General features: G+C 44.3%; 1 protein-coding gene across 3 annotated transcripts in view; it reads left to right on the forward strand.

Annotated features, from left to right (window-relative positions):
• Positions 1-17,632, forward strand: part of NRCAM (neuronal cell adhesion molecule) — a 515,870-nt gene that overhangs the window by 447,744 nt on the left and 50,494 nt on the right. Inside the window, exons 26-28 of one of the 3 annotated variants that reach the window (XM_029616764.1) lie at positions 8,580-8,633; positions 8,962-9,078; positions 10,554-10,706. The exons of 1 other annotated variant lie outside the window; for it this stretch is intronic. In XM_029616764.1, coding sequence (XP_029472624.1) covers positions 8,580-8,633; positions 8,962-9,078; positions 10,554-10,706 — 324 coding nt within the window. The remainder of the gene's footprint in view (positions 1-8,579; positions 8,634-8,961; positions 9,079-10,553; positions 10,707-17,632) is intronic. One more of the 3 variants, XM_029616763.1, reaches the window with a different exon arrangement.

The raw sequence follows: 17,632 nt of genomic DNA on the forward strand, positions 1-17,632 counted from the left end.
CTCCAGTTTCTCTGCGATGATCTCTGTGTGGGAATCGGTAGGTTTCTGGTCCATCTGTGATGGTGGCTTTGATAAGCAGGAATTCCTCAATGCTGTTGGTTCTGGTCCCTGGATCTTGCTGTAGTCTGATGTTCTTTTAGCTTCTCTCTTGTGTGTCTACTGGATCTGCTGTTCATGTTGCCTTCTCTTTTGTTTTCTTACTTTGAGCTTCTCTTGGTTTCTCTTCCATGTTGTGTTTTTTCTGTTGGTCTCTTTTCTGATTTTATAGTTTTGTGTAAGAATTGCAGGAATATAGGTAGTACATTATGTGAGATAATTGAATCAGCCTTCAGACGTATATTTATTCAATTCACTTTATATATGTATTGAGGCAATCATTATTCAATCTTTTTTGTGTATCCTATTCAGTCTTTAGATATGTATTCCATTGAATGGCTAATCTTGTCTGGCTTTTGTCTTTAGCTTTGTCATAATGGTAAGAACTGGATGGACTGTGTTACTATATTTCTTCACATTCAGAGTATGAAATAGTCCTGCAACAGTTTAATTAATACTTCAGCACAAAATATCAGTCATCCTACATTCCCTTTTTGCAAACATCACCCTTAAAATTATGTCCATTCAACACCCCCTGCAAATGAATTATCTGGAGTCCCCAGTGCCTTCCTTCCATTCCAGGAATATCGAGATTCCCCTCACTGTGAATGTACTGTAGATCTAGCTTAGGGAAGCAGGGGAAACAGGCATTTCTGTCCCAGTTCCAAAAAGAAAGATTATAGGGAAACGGAGCTCCATACTTCCACTCCTTTATCTTTGGATAGATCTGAAGTCTGGGTCTCTCAGATACAAAAACAGAAGTTCTTTTTGTTCTGTCTGCTTCCTAAACTGGCTGCTCAGCCCATTGGTTTTGGCACCAAGCTTCCAACCCCTAACAAAATCCATGGGGAGACAGACCTACTAAATACACAGGAGTAGATTTTCAAAGGGTTACGCGCATAAGATACATGCATAACCCCTAAAACTACCCCTGTGCGTGCCAAGCCTATCTAACTAGATAAATGAAGCCTGACCAACGTGCCGCAAATGCGCAGTAGAAAGCAGCTCTACTGCGCATGTGCAGGCGAGCACGTCGGTCTTAGGCAGGGTAAGGAAAAAAAAAACATGGCGGCGGCAGTGGGCGGCGGTAGCGGCGGCGGGCAGCGGTGGCAGCGGGCGGCGGTAGCGGCGGCGGCGGGCGGCGGCGGTGGCAGTGGGCGGCTGCGGCGGCAGCGGCCAGTAGCGAGGGAGGGAGGAGAGAGAGAGAGGGAGGGACGGACTGAGTGAGAGGGAGGGAGGGAGTGGGAGGGACGGAGAGAGGGAGTGGGAGGGAGTGACTTAGTGAGAGGGAGGGACTGAGTGGGAGGGAGGGACTGAGGGAGGGAGGGAGGGATTGAGTGAGGGGGAGGACTGGGAGGGAGGGACTGAGAGGGGGAGGGACTGGGAGGGAGGGACTGAGGGAGAGAGAGGGAGGGAGAGGGAGGGAGGGACTGAGAGGGGGAGGGACTGGGAGGGAGGGACTGAGGGAGAGAGAGGGAGGGGGGAGGGAGGGACTGAGTGAGAGGGAGGGAGGAGTGGGTGAGTGTGTGGGAGGGAGGGAGGGGGTGGGGAAGAGTGAGGGGAGAGGGAGAATGAGGGAGAGGTGAGAGACAGGGATGTGAGTAAGTGGGAAGGGGGAGAGGGAGAATGAGGGAGAGGTGAGAGACAGGGATGTGAGTAAGTGGAAGGGGGAGAGGGAGAATGAGGGAGAGGTGAGAGACAGGGATGTGAGTAAGTGGAAGGGTAAGAAGTTGTGGAGCAGAGAAAAAGGGAGTGGAGGAGGGCTGAGGGGGAGGGGATGGGATTGAGAGAGGGTGGGGAGTGACTGAGGGAAGGGGAGAGAGGTGGGAGTGACTGAGGGAAGGGGAGGGAGGTGAGAGTGAGGGGAAGAAGGCAGTGGGAGACAGAGGGTGAGTAAGACTGAGTGGAGGAAAGGGGAGGAGTGAACGAGAGGAAGGGGGAGAGAGGGAGAAAAAGTGTAGAAGGGTGCTGTGTTAGAAAATGGACTGAAAACAAAATGTAATGTAGCCTTTTTTAACGGGCTTAACGGCTTGTATTACATAAGCTCGGCGGCGCATGTCCCGGGACTTTCCAAAATCGGCGGTCCAGGACATGGCTGGAGGCATGGCAGCAGCCTGGGGGCATGGCAGCGGGCCGGGGGCAGTCGAGGGGGTGGGTCGAGTGCTCTGGCACAGTGGCCTGGGCTGGGACATGGTGTGCCGGCAGCTGGCCGGCGTGCGCAAGTTACGCTTGCCTTGGGCAGTTGTAACTTTTGGAGCAAAGGTGGGGGGAGGATTTAGTTAGGAATGGGGGGTGGGTTAGATAAGGAAAGGGAGGGGAAGGTAGGGGGCTGGAAAAAAAGTTCCCTCCAAGGCCGCTCCGATTTCGGAGCGGCCTTGGAGGGAACAGGAAAAGCCATCGGGGCTCCTCTCGGGCTCGGCATGCGCAAGGTGCACATGTGTGCACCCCCTTGCGTGCGCCGAGCCTGGATTTTATAACATGTGCGCGGCAGCGTGCGCATGTTATAAAATTGGGCGTAGATTTGTTTGCGCCGGGTTGTGCGAACAAATCTACGCCCGCGCGTTTCTTTTTAAGATTTGGCCCACATTCTATGGGTCGCTGGAACAGTATAGCTAATAGGGATGTGAATCGTTTTTTGACGATTTAAAATATCGTCCGATATATTTTAAATCGTCAAAAATCATTAGGGCCACGATACAATACCAATTCCCCCGATTTATCGTCAAAAAATCGTAAATCGGGGGAAGGGGGAGGGCAGGAAAACCGGCACACTAAAACCCTTTAAAACCCACCCCCGACCCTTTAAATTAAATCCCCCACCCTCCCGAACCCCCCCCCCCAAATGCCTTAAATTACCTGGGGGTCCAGCGGCACACTAAAACACGGCACACTAAAACCCCCTAAAACCCACCCCGACCCTTTAAATTAAATCCCCCACCCTCCTGAACCCCCCCCCCCAAATGCCTTAAATTACCTGGGGGTCCGTAGCGGCGGTCCGTAGCTTAAATTACCTCCGTAGCCTTAAATTACCTCCGTAGCGGCCATAGACCAAAACGATTCGATGCAGGAGGTCGTTCCGGACCCCCGCTGGACTTTTGGCAAGTCTTGTGGGGGTCAGGAGGCCCCCCCAAGCTGGCCAAAAGTTCCTGGGGGTCCAGCGGGGGTCTGGGAGCGATCTCCTGCCGCGAATCGTTTTCCGTACGGAAAATGGCGCCGGCAGGAGATCGACTGCAGGAGGTCGTTCAGCGGGGGTCCGGAACCCTCGCTGAACGACCTCCTGCAGTCGATCTCCTCCGGCGCCATTTTCTGTACAGACAATGGCGCCGGCCATACGCGTATGGCCGGCGCCATTTTCCGTACGGAAAACGATTCGCGGCAGGAGATCGCTCCCGGACCCCCGCTGGACCCCCAGGAACTTTTGGCCAGCTTGGGGGGGCCTCCTGACCCCCACAAGGCTTGCCAAAAGTCCAGCGGGGGTCCGGAACGACCTCCTGCGTCGAATCGTTTTGGTCTATGGCCGCCGCCATTTTGCGGCGGCCATTTTGCAAAATGGCGCCGGCTGAAGACTACACGATTTTAACGATTTTCACGATACTTTACACACCCAAACGGCAACAATACGATTCCCTCCCCCTCCCAGCCGAAATCGATCGTTAAGACGATCGAGGACACGATTCACATCTCTAATAGCTAAGCTCCTATTGGTTAAACAGAGTCAATAGTATCCTGCCCTAACTGGAGCATGCTCTGTAGTCTGGGGTGTTGCACCAGCTCAAAACAACCCTGTCAATGTCCTGATGAAAAGACCAATATCGGACAAATCAACAAAAGTGCATGCAATCCTATTGTACCTGCATTTGTGAGGGCTTGTTGCACAGGAATCAAAATGCCACCTGATTATCTTATATCAAAATGCATTAGAGCGTTATTGCAGGCATTAGGGTCCAAATGCCTGCACATGATAACGCATGTGTTATTTATCGCATTGTGAGATGCATTTGCAAATTTTTAAATTTCTGTCAAAGGGGAGGAGTTTATGAAAATGTGAGATGTTTAATGTGTGTGATAGCATAACACATGTTTTAATGCTGGAAATAAGTACCCCTATTTTCCTGGTGTTAAGCTGTGTGATATGCCTAAAAATGGATTTGTGATATTTATGGCAAATCCGAGAGAGAGAACCTCTGGGATGGTACATGTATTAGCCAACTATTTATACCTCTGTAGGAGGGTCAACTAGTCACTCGTGGTGAAGTTTTGGTGGTGGTGTAGGGTTTTAGGGGCCAGTTTTACATTCACAGTGAGACGTACAAACAGCATAGTACATATCAGTGAACATTTTATGTGATCTGGAATGAGGAAAGATACACAAAGATGAGATTCTACAATGTACTCTCGCTCTAGCTTGATATCACCCAGGTAGAGAGTACATCAATTTAGGGTGAGAGTACTTTGTAGAAATCTTATCTTTGTGTACCTTTCCTCATTCCAAAACATATCAAATGTTCACTGATGTGTACTGTGCTGTTCGTATGTCTTACTATGAATGTAAAACTGACCCCAAAAATCTAGATTACCACCAAAACCTCACCTCCAGTTACTAGGTGGAATAAATTATTGACTTATATGACAGCCTTATAGAATCTCTCTCTGTCTCTCTCTGTCTCTCTCTCTCCATGCATTGCAGTATCAAAAATTACCCTAACCATGCCCCCCCCCCTTTTTTTTAATTCAGGTGTTATTAATGCAAAATGTATAGCATTTTGATGAATCTAGGAGTTAATTTGTTTCAAGGTATCTACCTCCTTCTACAAACTCTATTAGGAAAACAGCTGTCTCAGGTAGACGTTAAAGTTCTGGAAAGGGGTTTAATTGTCCTGAAGGGAGGCCCAGTAATAGTGAGTTGCAGTAATCTAAGTTTGAGAATATTAGAGTTTGTAAAACAGTTCGGAAGTCCTGGAATGTTAGTAGAGGCTTTAACTGATATAAAATTTGCAGCTTGCATTATCCTGTTTTAATTAGTTTGTTTATGTGCATTTTCACTGTGATGTTCTCATCAGTCTATACTCCTAGATCCTGTACTTGCTCACATGGTGTGATGTGAAAATTACCCAAGTCTAGGGATGGCGGTTTAATTACAAATTGGTTTCTCCTTTGCCATACGATTTCTGATTTGTTTTTGTTTAGTGTTAATGTTAGCAGAGATAGCTTTTGCTGTATTGCCTTCACGCATGTTGAGTTTCACTGCTGTATTTTCAATTTATTTTGTGATAGTAATATAGAACTGTTTGTCATCAGTGTATAGGAAGACATTGATTCCTAGATCTGTAATTAATATACGTAGAGGAAGCATATAGATGTTGAAAAGTGTAGCCGAGAGTGCAGAGCCTTGAGGGACACCTGTGTTGATAGAGAATGTGTCAGATAGGTAGTTGCCAAGTTTGACTTGGAAAATCCTATCAGCTAAGAACATGAACCATTTGAGTACACTTCCGTCTATTCCAATTTTTTTCATTTGTTAGCAATGTTAGGGATGTGAATCGTTTTTCTGACAGATGAAAATATCATATGATATTTTCTCATCCGTCAGGAATCGGGGGGTTCCCGAAAGTGATAGGAAAACACCATGAAATTTTTGTGGGGTTCTCTTATTGTTTGGGGGGGGCGGCCATCCATTGCTCCTACCATGTGACAGGGGCCACCAATGGCACCGATAGCCCCTGTCACATGGTAAAGGCAAAGGGCCACTGGCGCCATTTTGTTTACTGGCAGCCGACGGCCTGAGAGCGGGGAGATCACTCCCGGGACCCCCGCTGGACTACCAGGTATTTTACGAAAGTTTTGGGGGGCTCAGGAGGGTGGAGGATTGTAAATAATTAGATTTAAAGGGTCAGAGTGGGTTGGTTTTTTTTCGGCTCAGGACAGCCAAAAAAATAAACCATCCGGACTGCGGGAAATTCCGTTCCCCGCAGGTCCACAATACCGAAACCAGAACCAATTCCGGCACCCGATTCACATATCTAATGTTTACAGGGAAAAGATTTTGTCCTAGACAAATATGAGAAAAGAAATTTTACAGTAAACAAGACTCACCTCCACTAAGCAGACATACAACAATGACCTGCAATGTAACATCCTCTAGGGCAGTCCTACAGAAGACCGGCATTAGGTCAGAGGACAAGCTACAGGAAGCAGTCAGTGCTAGGATGCACAGTAGCAAGCCTATAAATTCTCTCTTTCGGAATAAAGTCTAAGTTGTTATAAAATCTAATCTCTGAAATACAAACAAGGGGGTGAGGGGGGAGAATTTCCCCAGTTTGTCCTCAGGAGTCTCAGACAGACCAGTTTATCCTCAGGAGTCTCAGACAGGCCAGTATTAAAAAATGTCCAATTATGCTTCTTGGGTTTTCTGGTTCAGTTTTGGTCTGCATGCTTCTATTTCTAATTTGCGGTCTTTTATTCTGTATTTGGGGAGGAACGGTTCCTATCCCGCATTTGTAGCAGAGGTGAAGGATTTTGCTAGCATTTTGTTTCAGTGTCGGGATCTATAGCAGTACAGTTTGTTGTGATTTTATAATGATAAATATATTTGTGTTCTAGAGCCTGTTACTATATTTGTAGTGTCTTTTCATAGGAAGAATTGTTGCTGTGTAAGTCTGGCCATAGTTATATCTAATGAATATGCGTGAGATAGATTTGCATACAGTTGAAGCAGTGCTTATACAGATCTATCCCATGCTATTTACAGTATTAGGGGTATCCTGAAAACTAGAGTGGATTAGTACTGGAGGACTTGAGCTCATCTACTACTGTTAAAAAGGCAGGTGTACACATATTTTGTGTCATGCTTTTAAAAATTGTGCTGTGAGCACAAAATGAGAAAACTGCTGCTGAAAATAGTGTCTTTTTGTGCATTAAGGAAAAGAGAATTTATGCAGGGGTAGTACTGTTTGCTTTCAGTGACTTCCTTTGGAACCTTAGAATAGATTTGCAATGCCATGCTCTGCAATGTGGCAAGGCTGCCTGATGTTTTAAGAAATGCTGACCAATTTTGCTGAATTAATCTATAATACTTTTGCATGGAAATGATTCCATTTTCCTTTGCGAACATGTGTACAATGTCCACTAGAGCCAAAAATATTTTTTAGTATATTTGCCTTGCACTCTTCCAAACATTTTAGAAATGACTTTAGAGATACTCTAGCTAATAATTTCAGATGTGTTGAGTCGGAAAAGAAAATTGCAGGGTAGATTTTCAACTTTCAGATCCATGCTTTTCAGAACTTCAGACTGTCCAAAAAATACATGCATAGGGTAGAGTTGATTTGCTAACAGGATTAAATGTAGAACAGAAATAAGTGATTGATTGGGTTTTGTAACTGAGACACTGCAGTTCACTTGGATCCTCTGAGTGATCTGAACATCAGGTTCTGTTCCAACACAAAGGCATTCTGGAAACCTTTTGTAAACAATAATTATTTATTTCAAAATTTATTTATTGATTTATTGATTTCTTTATTTAAAATGTATTTATCAATCGCCTAACTGATAAAATCTTTCTAGGTGATGTACAACATTAAAATAAGCTATCCAATAAAAAAATCTAACAAACATTCATCAATTAAAATTGAGAATTATAAAATCCAAAATTGTTAACTAGATTATACTAACGAAATAGAGTTCTCATTAAGCAAGTTATTAACATTTTTCAGAACTTTAAAAGATTTGTATCTTCACTTAGGTTTAGTGGTAGATCATTCCACAGTTTTGGAAAAGATAAGGAAAATGATCTGTTCCATAAATGCACATGGAAAAAGGTCTTGACTATGGGAATCTGATCTAATTGGAATCCCATGTCATAGTGTAACCTCATGTTTTTCTTTTGAGATATCTTACAAATATTTCACATCTGAAAAAAATATAAACCAGCATAAGTGACATCCTACAACTTCCCTGAACTGATGTCATTTCATCACAGAGGTAGATGGTGTTGGTTTATACCCTGATATTCAAGTCATTCAGATGTTTGAAGTTTACTGTGGAATATATAAGCCAATGGTCTCTTAAGTTTTCTCATTTCTTGGTTTCATCCCTGTTCTTTTGACATGAAGTTTGATCTCGAGACTCCCTCCTGTTCGATGTTTTACTTAATGAAGTGCGGTTAAAGAAGGTTAAAATAGATTTCAGCCTTGGATATTTTAAAGCTACCAATCTCCTGCTTTTAGGTTATTAAATTAACAATAATAATTTCCATAATATAAACAATTAGTAGGCTGCTTGAAAATTTAGATAAGCTGCTTTTACTATAATATGCTTTCCTATTTTACCCTGTAACTGCTTGCAAAACGTTTGCATGAATATGACTGTGTGAGTTAATCATTGATCAAGCAAGATTGTACTGTCTGCTGCTTTATGCTTAAACATCTTTCTTTTTAACTATATGTACTAATATTTTTTCTGCTTCTTTCTTGTCTAACTTTCAGAAATCTTTTTTGCAACTTCTCCTGTCATGCACATCTACCCAACTATCTATAAGGGTATTGTGATTCTCTTTCTCATTGAAAACACTGTATATTTAGAAACATACATAATAACATTATGTAGGTTATTGAACAGTTTGACATATTGAGAGGTGGATAGCATGCTCTATAATTTGTTTTGTATCACTTCCTTATTGATAGTACATTGGTTATATTAATATTAATGTAGCTACTAATATTTAGCAATAGTTAACATTAACTTATAGTTTAAATCTATCTTCCAAAAATAATTTAATGAAACTTTACAATGATATAGTTCAGCAACAAAGATATAGGACTTAATAATGTTTGAATCACAATATCATTTTTTTTCTTATGCATTCAGTTCGACCACTGTATCCAAGGATCAGAAATATTACTACAGCTGACACCTATGCAACTGTCATTTGGGATTTTGAGGGACCAGATGTGAACTTATATGTTGAATATGGTGTAGAATTCAGTAAGAAGTTGCTTTTTTAAAATATTTGAAACATAAAGATGTATTTCAAGAGATTTTTGCCCATTAAATATTTCACGTGTTACACTTGTAGATTTCAAGTTATTTGGGAGAGATGCGGGGGAGGTGGGATAACTGTGGCAAGGCAGGGTAATAAGGAAATGGATATGAGCAAACTTGTTAAAATGGATAGGGTTCTCCTATTAGCTCAATTAATGGAACTGCTCCCTTAGCTCACTGGTAGCATGCATTTGTCACAGGAAAAAGGTTGTTGGCTCAAACCCCAGTAGGAATAATAAGCTGTGTCACTGTAGAATGTATGAGTGTGGGCCTTCGTAGGGCAAAAGGATAAGCATGAGATGTTTTGATAATAGTTTAGTACAGTGATCAACAAAATCACCCTATCTGCATTATTTATTCAACTCTTAAAGTTTAAAATCTGCAGGTCATATCCTGAATAGCAATATCGGTAAAAAAAAAAACAAAAACACATCTAATTTATCTAGTTTATGGATCAGTAAAAGACTAATAACTAATATAACTAGGATCATAGACATTTCATCAGTAATATAATAGTACAGATGTTCCTCTACTCCTTACAGTAAAGTTAAAATCTTAAAAGCATTGTTCACAATAAAATGCCCACATACACGTGAACAACATGGATATTAAAAGCCACAATTTATATGTTTATATGTGCATGCAAGAGCAAAAAAAATAAGGGAACGGAAAAGGGGGGGGGGGGGGGGGGGACATGGGTGTTCCAGGGCGGGGACAGATGTTACACCTGTAACTCCTTTCTTTAAAACTGGAGGCCTTGGTGAGTGGTGGCTTTGCTGCTCCTGATCTGGCATTTTAGGGCTCACACAACAGGGCGAGGAGTCTGGGTCAAGTGGGAGGTGTGCAGGATGAAGAGCCAGAGGAGTCTGGTGGACGTCAAGATTGACTGGGCAAACTGGTGGACTAACTGGAATAACTGGGAATGACCCTCGCACAAGCATATTTTAAAATCTGCCTGCACACGCAAGTGAAAGCCGGCAAAAGTAGATTTGATCGAGTAACTTCTTAAAATTAGGAACATACTTACATGCAGTAGTCGTGTTTTAAGTCTTTGCACAAGCGAGCGCATGATTTAAAATTTGAGCATATCTCCACCCACATGTCAATACGTGCACGGTACTGGCACATGCGCACTCGTTTTAAAATTAACCTGTTAGTGTTAAAAGCTATCTGGTCCAGTTTGGGCTGTGGAGTGTGCACCATTTTTTATGCAGAATCTGTAATTCTTATTTTGCTCAAAACCCTACTTTCTGTTTTAAGCACATATATGATAGAGTGGTTGGGCCTTTTCAATCAGTTCAAAGTTTATCCTCAGGATTTATTTAAAAAAAAAACAAAACAAAAAAACCCTTCTGTCTGCGAACACTGAGAAATAACTTGAACCCTTCCAATTTGTTTTTTTCCTAAAATTATTTTAGGCAAAGAAGATTGGAAAAAGGAATTTGTAAATGGTTCTCGGAGCTTCTTTAAATTAGAGGGTTTAACACCAGGAACAACATATAAAGTCCGAGTTGGTGCTGAGGGTCTTTCTGATATTGTGAGTTCAGAGGAAACATTTCAGACAGGTCCAGGTGAGGCATGTTATGTAAGACCATGACTATTCTGCCTCACATCTTGAGCTGTGATGTGTTGCGTGGCAGCATTTGAACACATGCCGTTGTAAATGTGTTGTGGCTATTCTGCTGATGGGGCTTTTTCTCCTAGAGAAGTGCTTGCCTGCTCTATTTATTTACCAGATTTTTCTTATCTGGTCTAATGAATACTTCTACTATGATATAACTGTCTGCCATAAATAATATGAAGAGACACTACACTTCAATTTGCCAGAATTCTTTAAATATGAATTTTTGTTTTCATAGTTTTATATGCTTTTGATATAGTGCCCTGTGTCTCTTTAAATCATGTTACATCATGCTTTGATACAATTTCCCTGACACAATATATATTTTAGTAAAAACAAAATGGCTGCCTATAGACAGAGAATCTGAATTGAGTTTCATAAATTTATATCAGGGCTCAGATATATCTATACAGCTCTCCCAGTTTTGTGTCTGAAGGAAAAATGCTTAGTGCATCTGACACCAGATATGATAATAAATAATAAAAGGCACATTTTAAATTAGCCATGGCCAACATGAATCTAAATCTCTAGTGATTTGCACATCTCTAGTTTAAAAACTCATTTTCAGCCAAATATTGGATTATCTTGGACCATTCACTTTGTTTATAGTGTTATATGATAAACTGTTGTGGTTATCTTAATTAGCCTATGCTTTGAATACATTCTAACATATGGAATAAACTTCATTTTGATGTAAAAAAATGCAAGGAACTGTGATGTAGATACCCCGTGAGAAAGAAACTAACAACAATAATATGCAGAAATTGCAGTGCACAACGTAACCAACTAGCCCATGCACACTTTTATTGGTAGAAAGTTGTAGCTCTTGATGTTTATCCTACTTTTTTTATTTACAACAATGTTTAGTGTCACTCAGAGCATACTCTGCTTGCTTTGTAAATTACAGAAACACAAATGTGTGCTAAGAAGCCAGAAATCAAAGTTAAAATAGATATTTAATGCTTTTATGAAATAGTGTAATGAAAGAATTAGATACATTATTGAAGAAGGATCTTAAGATTCTAGGAGATAGATATTCAAAGATTCCGATTCAGTAAGTTAGCCAGATGTTGTGTCTGTCAGTGCCTGACGCTCTCTCTCCGCCCTCCTTACCTCTCTGGCACCTCCTTCTCCGTCCGCGGGAAGATTGGCTGCCACGGCGTTCTCCTGCCACTTGTCTTCGGGCATTCCCGGACTGGCTCGATGCTGCAACCGCCATGTTTCCTGGAGGCCTAGGGACACGCGCATGGTGTGGCCCCGATTGAAGTACCGGCATTGGCGCGAACCTCGGGGGCGTCCCCCGAAGATGACGTCACCCACAACAGATATTTAAGGTCTCAGAATTTGCTAACACATCGAGTTAGCAAGGGTTAGGGTTTCGCTACCTAAGCTACTCTGCCTCCTCGGACTTACCAGAGGTACCCGCTCCTCGGTGGCCTCGCTCTCTCTTTGTTTTTTCAGGCGACAGTATGGAACCGGTACTCGCTTCTCGAGGGCCCTGATCCCAGACTTGCTTCGTATACTCTTCTGCCTGGAAGTCATTACTACCAACTATATCAGCTACATCAGTGAGTTACCATCTTTCTCTCTGAGCTTTCCCTGGAACCAGGTACTCGCTCCTCGAGGGCCTATACTTTCCAGCTTCTTGGCTTCGTTGGGACATTGTATGAGTGTTACCATCTGCATACCCTGCCTACTCACTATTTTCTCAGTCTCTCTTCAGCTCAGCCTCCAGGGATCACTGTTCCAGTATCTGTGGGACTACAGCCCAGCCGGGCTTACCAGCTCACTACTGCCATCTCTGGTGGTTCAGTATACTGTCTAAATAAAAGAACTAGTGTGTGTTTGTCTTCTAACTTTGAGCCTGACTGGTGGTCCCTCTCGGGATCTTCCCCCGAGGGCGTGGTCATCTGCCACCGGCCCAAGGATCCACCCAATACTCTCCTAAATAAATAACAGAAAATAACAGATTGCTAACTCCTAGCATCAGATCCTGAACAGATTGATAACTCCATGGATCTGGCACAACTCAGTGCTTTGCAGGCCATACTGGGCATGGCCCAGTGCATTATGGAGCAGAAAGACGCCTTGGAGAAACTTGCTGCAGAATTTCATCAACTACACACACAGAAGGTTCAAGGCACAACCTCCAACCAAGTAGGTCAGTCACTGGAGGTAACTTTGAAGACTGCTATACCACTGGCGGCTCCAATCCACTTTTCTGGAGAAATCCAGAAGACCCGGGGCTTTTTGAACCAGTGCTGCATGCACTTTGCCTTACAGCCGTCTCTATTCCCTACAGCTCTCTCCAAGACTACCTACATCCTTTCATACCTGGATGATAGGGCTTTGTCATGGGCATCTACCTTGTGGGAACGCAAGGACCCTATTTTGCAGGACATAGAAGGATTTATGGACTTGTTTAAATCCATTTTTGATGACCCTGCTCGAATGACTGTAGCCGGTTCTGCTTTAGTGGACTTGAAGCAAGACAGCAGATCATTGGCTGAATTTGCCATAGAGTTCAAAACTCTTGCGGCAGAACTTTGCTGGGACCCCAGATGTCTCAAGACTCTCTTCTGCAGAGGCCTGGATAACCGTTTGAAGGATGAGCTGGCTGCTCGCCAAACACTTGACTCACTGGACGAATTAATAGCCCTAGCTACTCGGATTGATCAACGACTCCGGGACAAGGTGAAGGAACTCCGGCCTAGGGTGTTACCTGGGTTGAAACAGGCCAGTGCTATCTCTACACCTCGGATGGTTCCAGTAATCCCTGCTGTTGATACAGATGAACCTACAAACTTGGTCATGGACGCTTGACTTCAAAGGAGAGAAGATTTTGGAAGAAGCGTGGACTTTGTATGTAATGTTTCTAGATGCTCCATTCATCCGGAAAATGGACGGGCCTAGGTACTGCAGGAGAACTGTTCTTAGGCCATACCGTGACATCTTCTCCACTCTCTCTCCCAGTCTCTTTGACCTACGGACCGGTCACGGTTCAGACTCCTGCCCTAATGGACTCAGGGGTAGGAGGCAACCTCATTCTCAGACGTCTAGTAGAAGACCTGAGAAGTCCTCTCAACAAGCTGAAAGATCCACTACAGTGTCATCTTTTGAAGTGGGCTTTGGACATTCCCCAACTTCATCACTTCCACTGAAGATCTCAGTGACGTCCCCAGCAGCTCATCCATTGCTGCTGATAACAACTTATTCTTAGTGAATTTTCTTCCGAGACTCAAGATCCACCTGTCATCAATGCAGAAGATGACTTGGAATACAAAGTTGAAGAAGTCCTGGATGTTCATAAGAGAGGCAAGGCTTGAATACCTTCTAAAATGGGAAGGTTTCAGCCCCAAAGAAAACTCTTGGGAGCCTCAGACCAATATCCTGGTTAAAGAGATGCTTCATCAGTTCCACCTCGCGCATCCTTCAAAACCTAAGCCTGGTACCCAAAGAGGAAGTTGCCCTTTGAAGGGGGGTACTGTTGTGTCCGTCATTGCCCAACGCCCTCTCTCCACCCTCCTTACCTCTCTGGTGCCTCTCTCTCCATCCGTGGGAAGATTGGCTGCCACGGCGTTCTCCTGCCACTTGTCCTTGGGAGTTTCTGGACTGGCTTGATGCTGCAACTGCCATGTTTCCTGGAGGCCTAGGGGTGCGGCGCGGCCCCAATTGAAGTACCGGCATTGGCACGAATCTTGGGGGCTTCCTCTGAAGATGACATCACCCGCGACAGATATTTAAGGTCTCAGAATTTGCTAACACATCGAGTTAGCAAGGGTTAGGGTTTCGCTACCTAAGCTACTCTGCCTCCTCGGACTTACCCGCTCCTCGGTGGCCTCGCTCTCTCTTTGTTTTTTCAGGCGACAGTTTGGAACCAGTACTCGCTCCTCGAGGGCCCTGATCCCAGACTTGCTTCGTATACTCTTCTGCCTGGAAGTCATTACTACCAACTATATCAGCTACATCAGTGAGTTACCATCTTTCTCTCTGAGCTTTCCCTGGAACCAGGTACTCGCTCCTCGAGGGCCTATACTTTCCAGCTTCTTGGCTTCGTTGGGACATTGTATGAGTGTTACTATCTGCATACCCTGCCTACTCACTATTTTCTCAGTCTCTCTTCAGCTCAGCCTGCAGGGATCGCTGTTCCAGTATCTGTGGGACTACAGCCCAGCCGGGCTTACTAGCTCACTCTTCCATCTCTGGTGGTTCAGTATACTGTCTAAATAAAAGAACTAGTGTGTGTTTGTCTCCTAACTTTGAGCCTGACCGGTGGTCCCTCTCGGGATCTTCCCCGGGGGCGTGGTCATCTGCCACTAGCCCAAGGATCCACCCACTACTCTCCTAAATAAATAACCGAAAATAAAAGATTGCTAACTCCTAGCATCAGATCCTGAATACCAGATAAGACATATCTGGCTAACTTACAAGGGATATTCAGTAGCACAGCTATGCTTCTGAATATCTCAGTAAAAATCACTGGTTAGCCGGATAAGTTTTATCCAGCTAATTTTAAACCTGCTGTTGAGCATGTCTAACTTATCCAGTTAATCAAACCAGAAAAATTTGAATATTGCTACTTATTTGACTAAGGGGGTTATTTTTTAAAGCTTTATCACTTGCGTTAGGGCCCTAACTCAGGCAATAAGGCCATATCGCATGCGAAAAGGGCCTTTTTGCATGCGATATATTGCAAATTAGGGGTAGGGGAGGAGTCAGGGAGGGGAGGAGTCGAGGCGGGGAGGGGGCGGAGTCGGCAGTATCTTAACTGCTGGCGATAATGTCAGTAACATTATTGTTGGCAGTAGCACACTGAATAGCCCCACCTTTCATGGTGGCGCTATTCGGCGCGAAAGCCAGCAGCCAACGCACCACCATGGTGTGAAGACTGCGGGCATTCGCAGGCCCGCCCCCCATTTTCGCAGGATTCATCATTCTGCGAAGAATGATGAATCCAGGCCTAAGTTAGCTGGATAAGTAGCCCCTCCCCAGAATGCCCATATCCCGCCTACTTCTTATCCAACTATCTACTTGAGTACTTATCTGGCTAAGTGGCTGCTGAATGGGGCCAGAGATTCAGTCCCCACCACTTAGCCATATAAGTCCCTACTTATCCAACTAAGTAACACTGAATATCAGCCTCTACTTTGTTCGATTGCTTTTTATTTTAGAAAATCTATTTTTATTTGCATTTCTTTGACACGTTACTGAACATGTTGTTACAGTGTTACTATACATTTTTGAAAGAGAAATATATATTTAGTTTCAGTCCAGGTTTGAAAGCGAGCCAGTAGGATGAACAGCTTGCATATATCAATGCTCCAATATTCTACAGCCATGGAAGCAAGCCAGATATTTACTCCACGGATATTAGATTCCTAGGAACTTTTCCTATATTGGTAGTGATCCCAGCTTTTTGTCAGGGAATGAGCATAATTTACAGCACTCTTTTCATGAAGTAGTAGTTTCATCAGACATCATTAGAAGGCTCGCAGTTCAGCTTTGCTGCAATGGAGGAGGCTGAGAAAGGAATTATAGGAAAGGGTGACAGAGATATTGCACATTACCAGATAGAGATGTGAATCGTGTGCCCTATCGTCTTAACGATTGAAATCGTCTAGCAGGAGAAGAAAATCGTGTTTGGCACGATTTTTTAGTTAAAAAATTGTTTTTTCCGATTAGTGCGCACTAATCGGAGTTAGTGCACACTAACCGGGAGTTAGTGCGCACTAACCGGGAGTTAGTGCGCACTAACAGAAAATGATACAACTTGACACTTTTCAGGTCAGTTAAGGTCAGTTTAGGAATGAATATGTATTCCTATTGGCTGCCCTCTTATTTATTCATGTTACCAAGGTTCCCACTGACAATATATGGGGGATGGGAAATGGAAACAGTTGGTAGCTTGACAAAAAAAGTAATGTGATCAGTCAATGTGACTAGAACTTGTGCCCTAACCCTGATACCAGGGGTGTTGTGATCTTCCTGCACACAGTGCCCTAACCCTGACACCAGGGGTGTTGTGATCTTCCTATACACAGTGCCCTAACCCTGATACCAGGGGTGTTGTGATCTTCCTGCACACAGTGCCCTATCCCTATTAATACCAGGAGTGTTGTGATCTTCCTGCACACAGTGCCCTAACCCTGATACCAGGGGTGTTGTGATCTTCCTGCACACAGTGCCCTATCCCTATTAATACCAGGGGTGTTGTGATCTTCCTGCACACAGTGCCCTAACCCTGATACCAGGGGTGTTGTGATCTTCCTGCACACAGTGCCCTATCCCTATTAATACCAGGAGTGTTGTGATCTTCCTGCACACAGTGCCCTAACCCTGACACCAGGGGTGTTGTGATCTTCCTGCACACAGTGCCCTAACCCTGACACCAGGGGTGTTGTGATCTTCCTGCATGCAGTGCCCTATCCCGCCTGCATTACTAGTGAGAGGCTGGCTTCACAGACAGGGGGGAGCTTCCTGACCCTCACTCCTCCCCTCCCCCATGTCCCAGCCAGTGAATGGTGTGTGGGTGAGTGGGGGGGGGGAGGGGAGGATGGTGAAGGCGGAGACAGCTCCCTCCCTGCATTATTAGTGAGAGGCTGGCTTCACAGACAGGGGGGAGCTGCCTGACCCTCACTCCTCCCTTCCCCCAAGTCCCAGCAAGTGAATGGTGTGTGGGTGAGGGGGGGGGGGAGGAGGATGGTGAAGGGTGAGACAGCTCCCTCCCTGCATTACTAGTGAGAGGCTGGCTTCACAGACAGGAGGGAGCTGCCTGACCCTCACTCCTCCCTTCCCCCATGTCCCAGCAAGTGAATGGTGTGTGGGTGAGGGGGGGGGAGGATGGTGAAGGCTAAGACAGCTCCCTCCCTGCATTAC

Source organism: Rhinatrema bivittatum, chromosome 9, assembly GCF_901001135.1.
Source record: "Rhinatrema bivittatum chromosome 9, aRhiBiv1.1, whole genome shotgun sequence".
In the NCBI taxonomy this organism is placed as follows: domain Eukaryota; kingdom Metazoa; phylum Chordata; class Amphibia; order Gymnophiona; family Rhinatrematidae; genus Rhinatrema; species Rhinatrema bivittatum.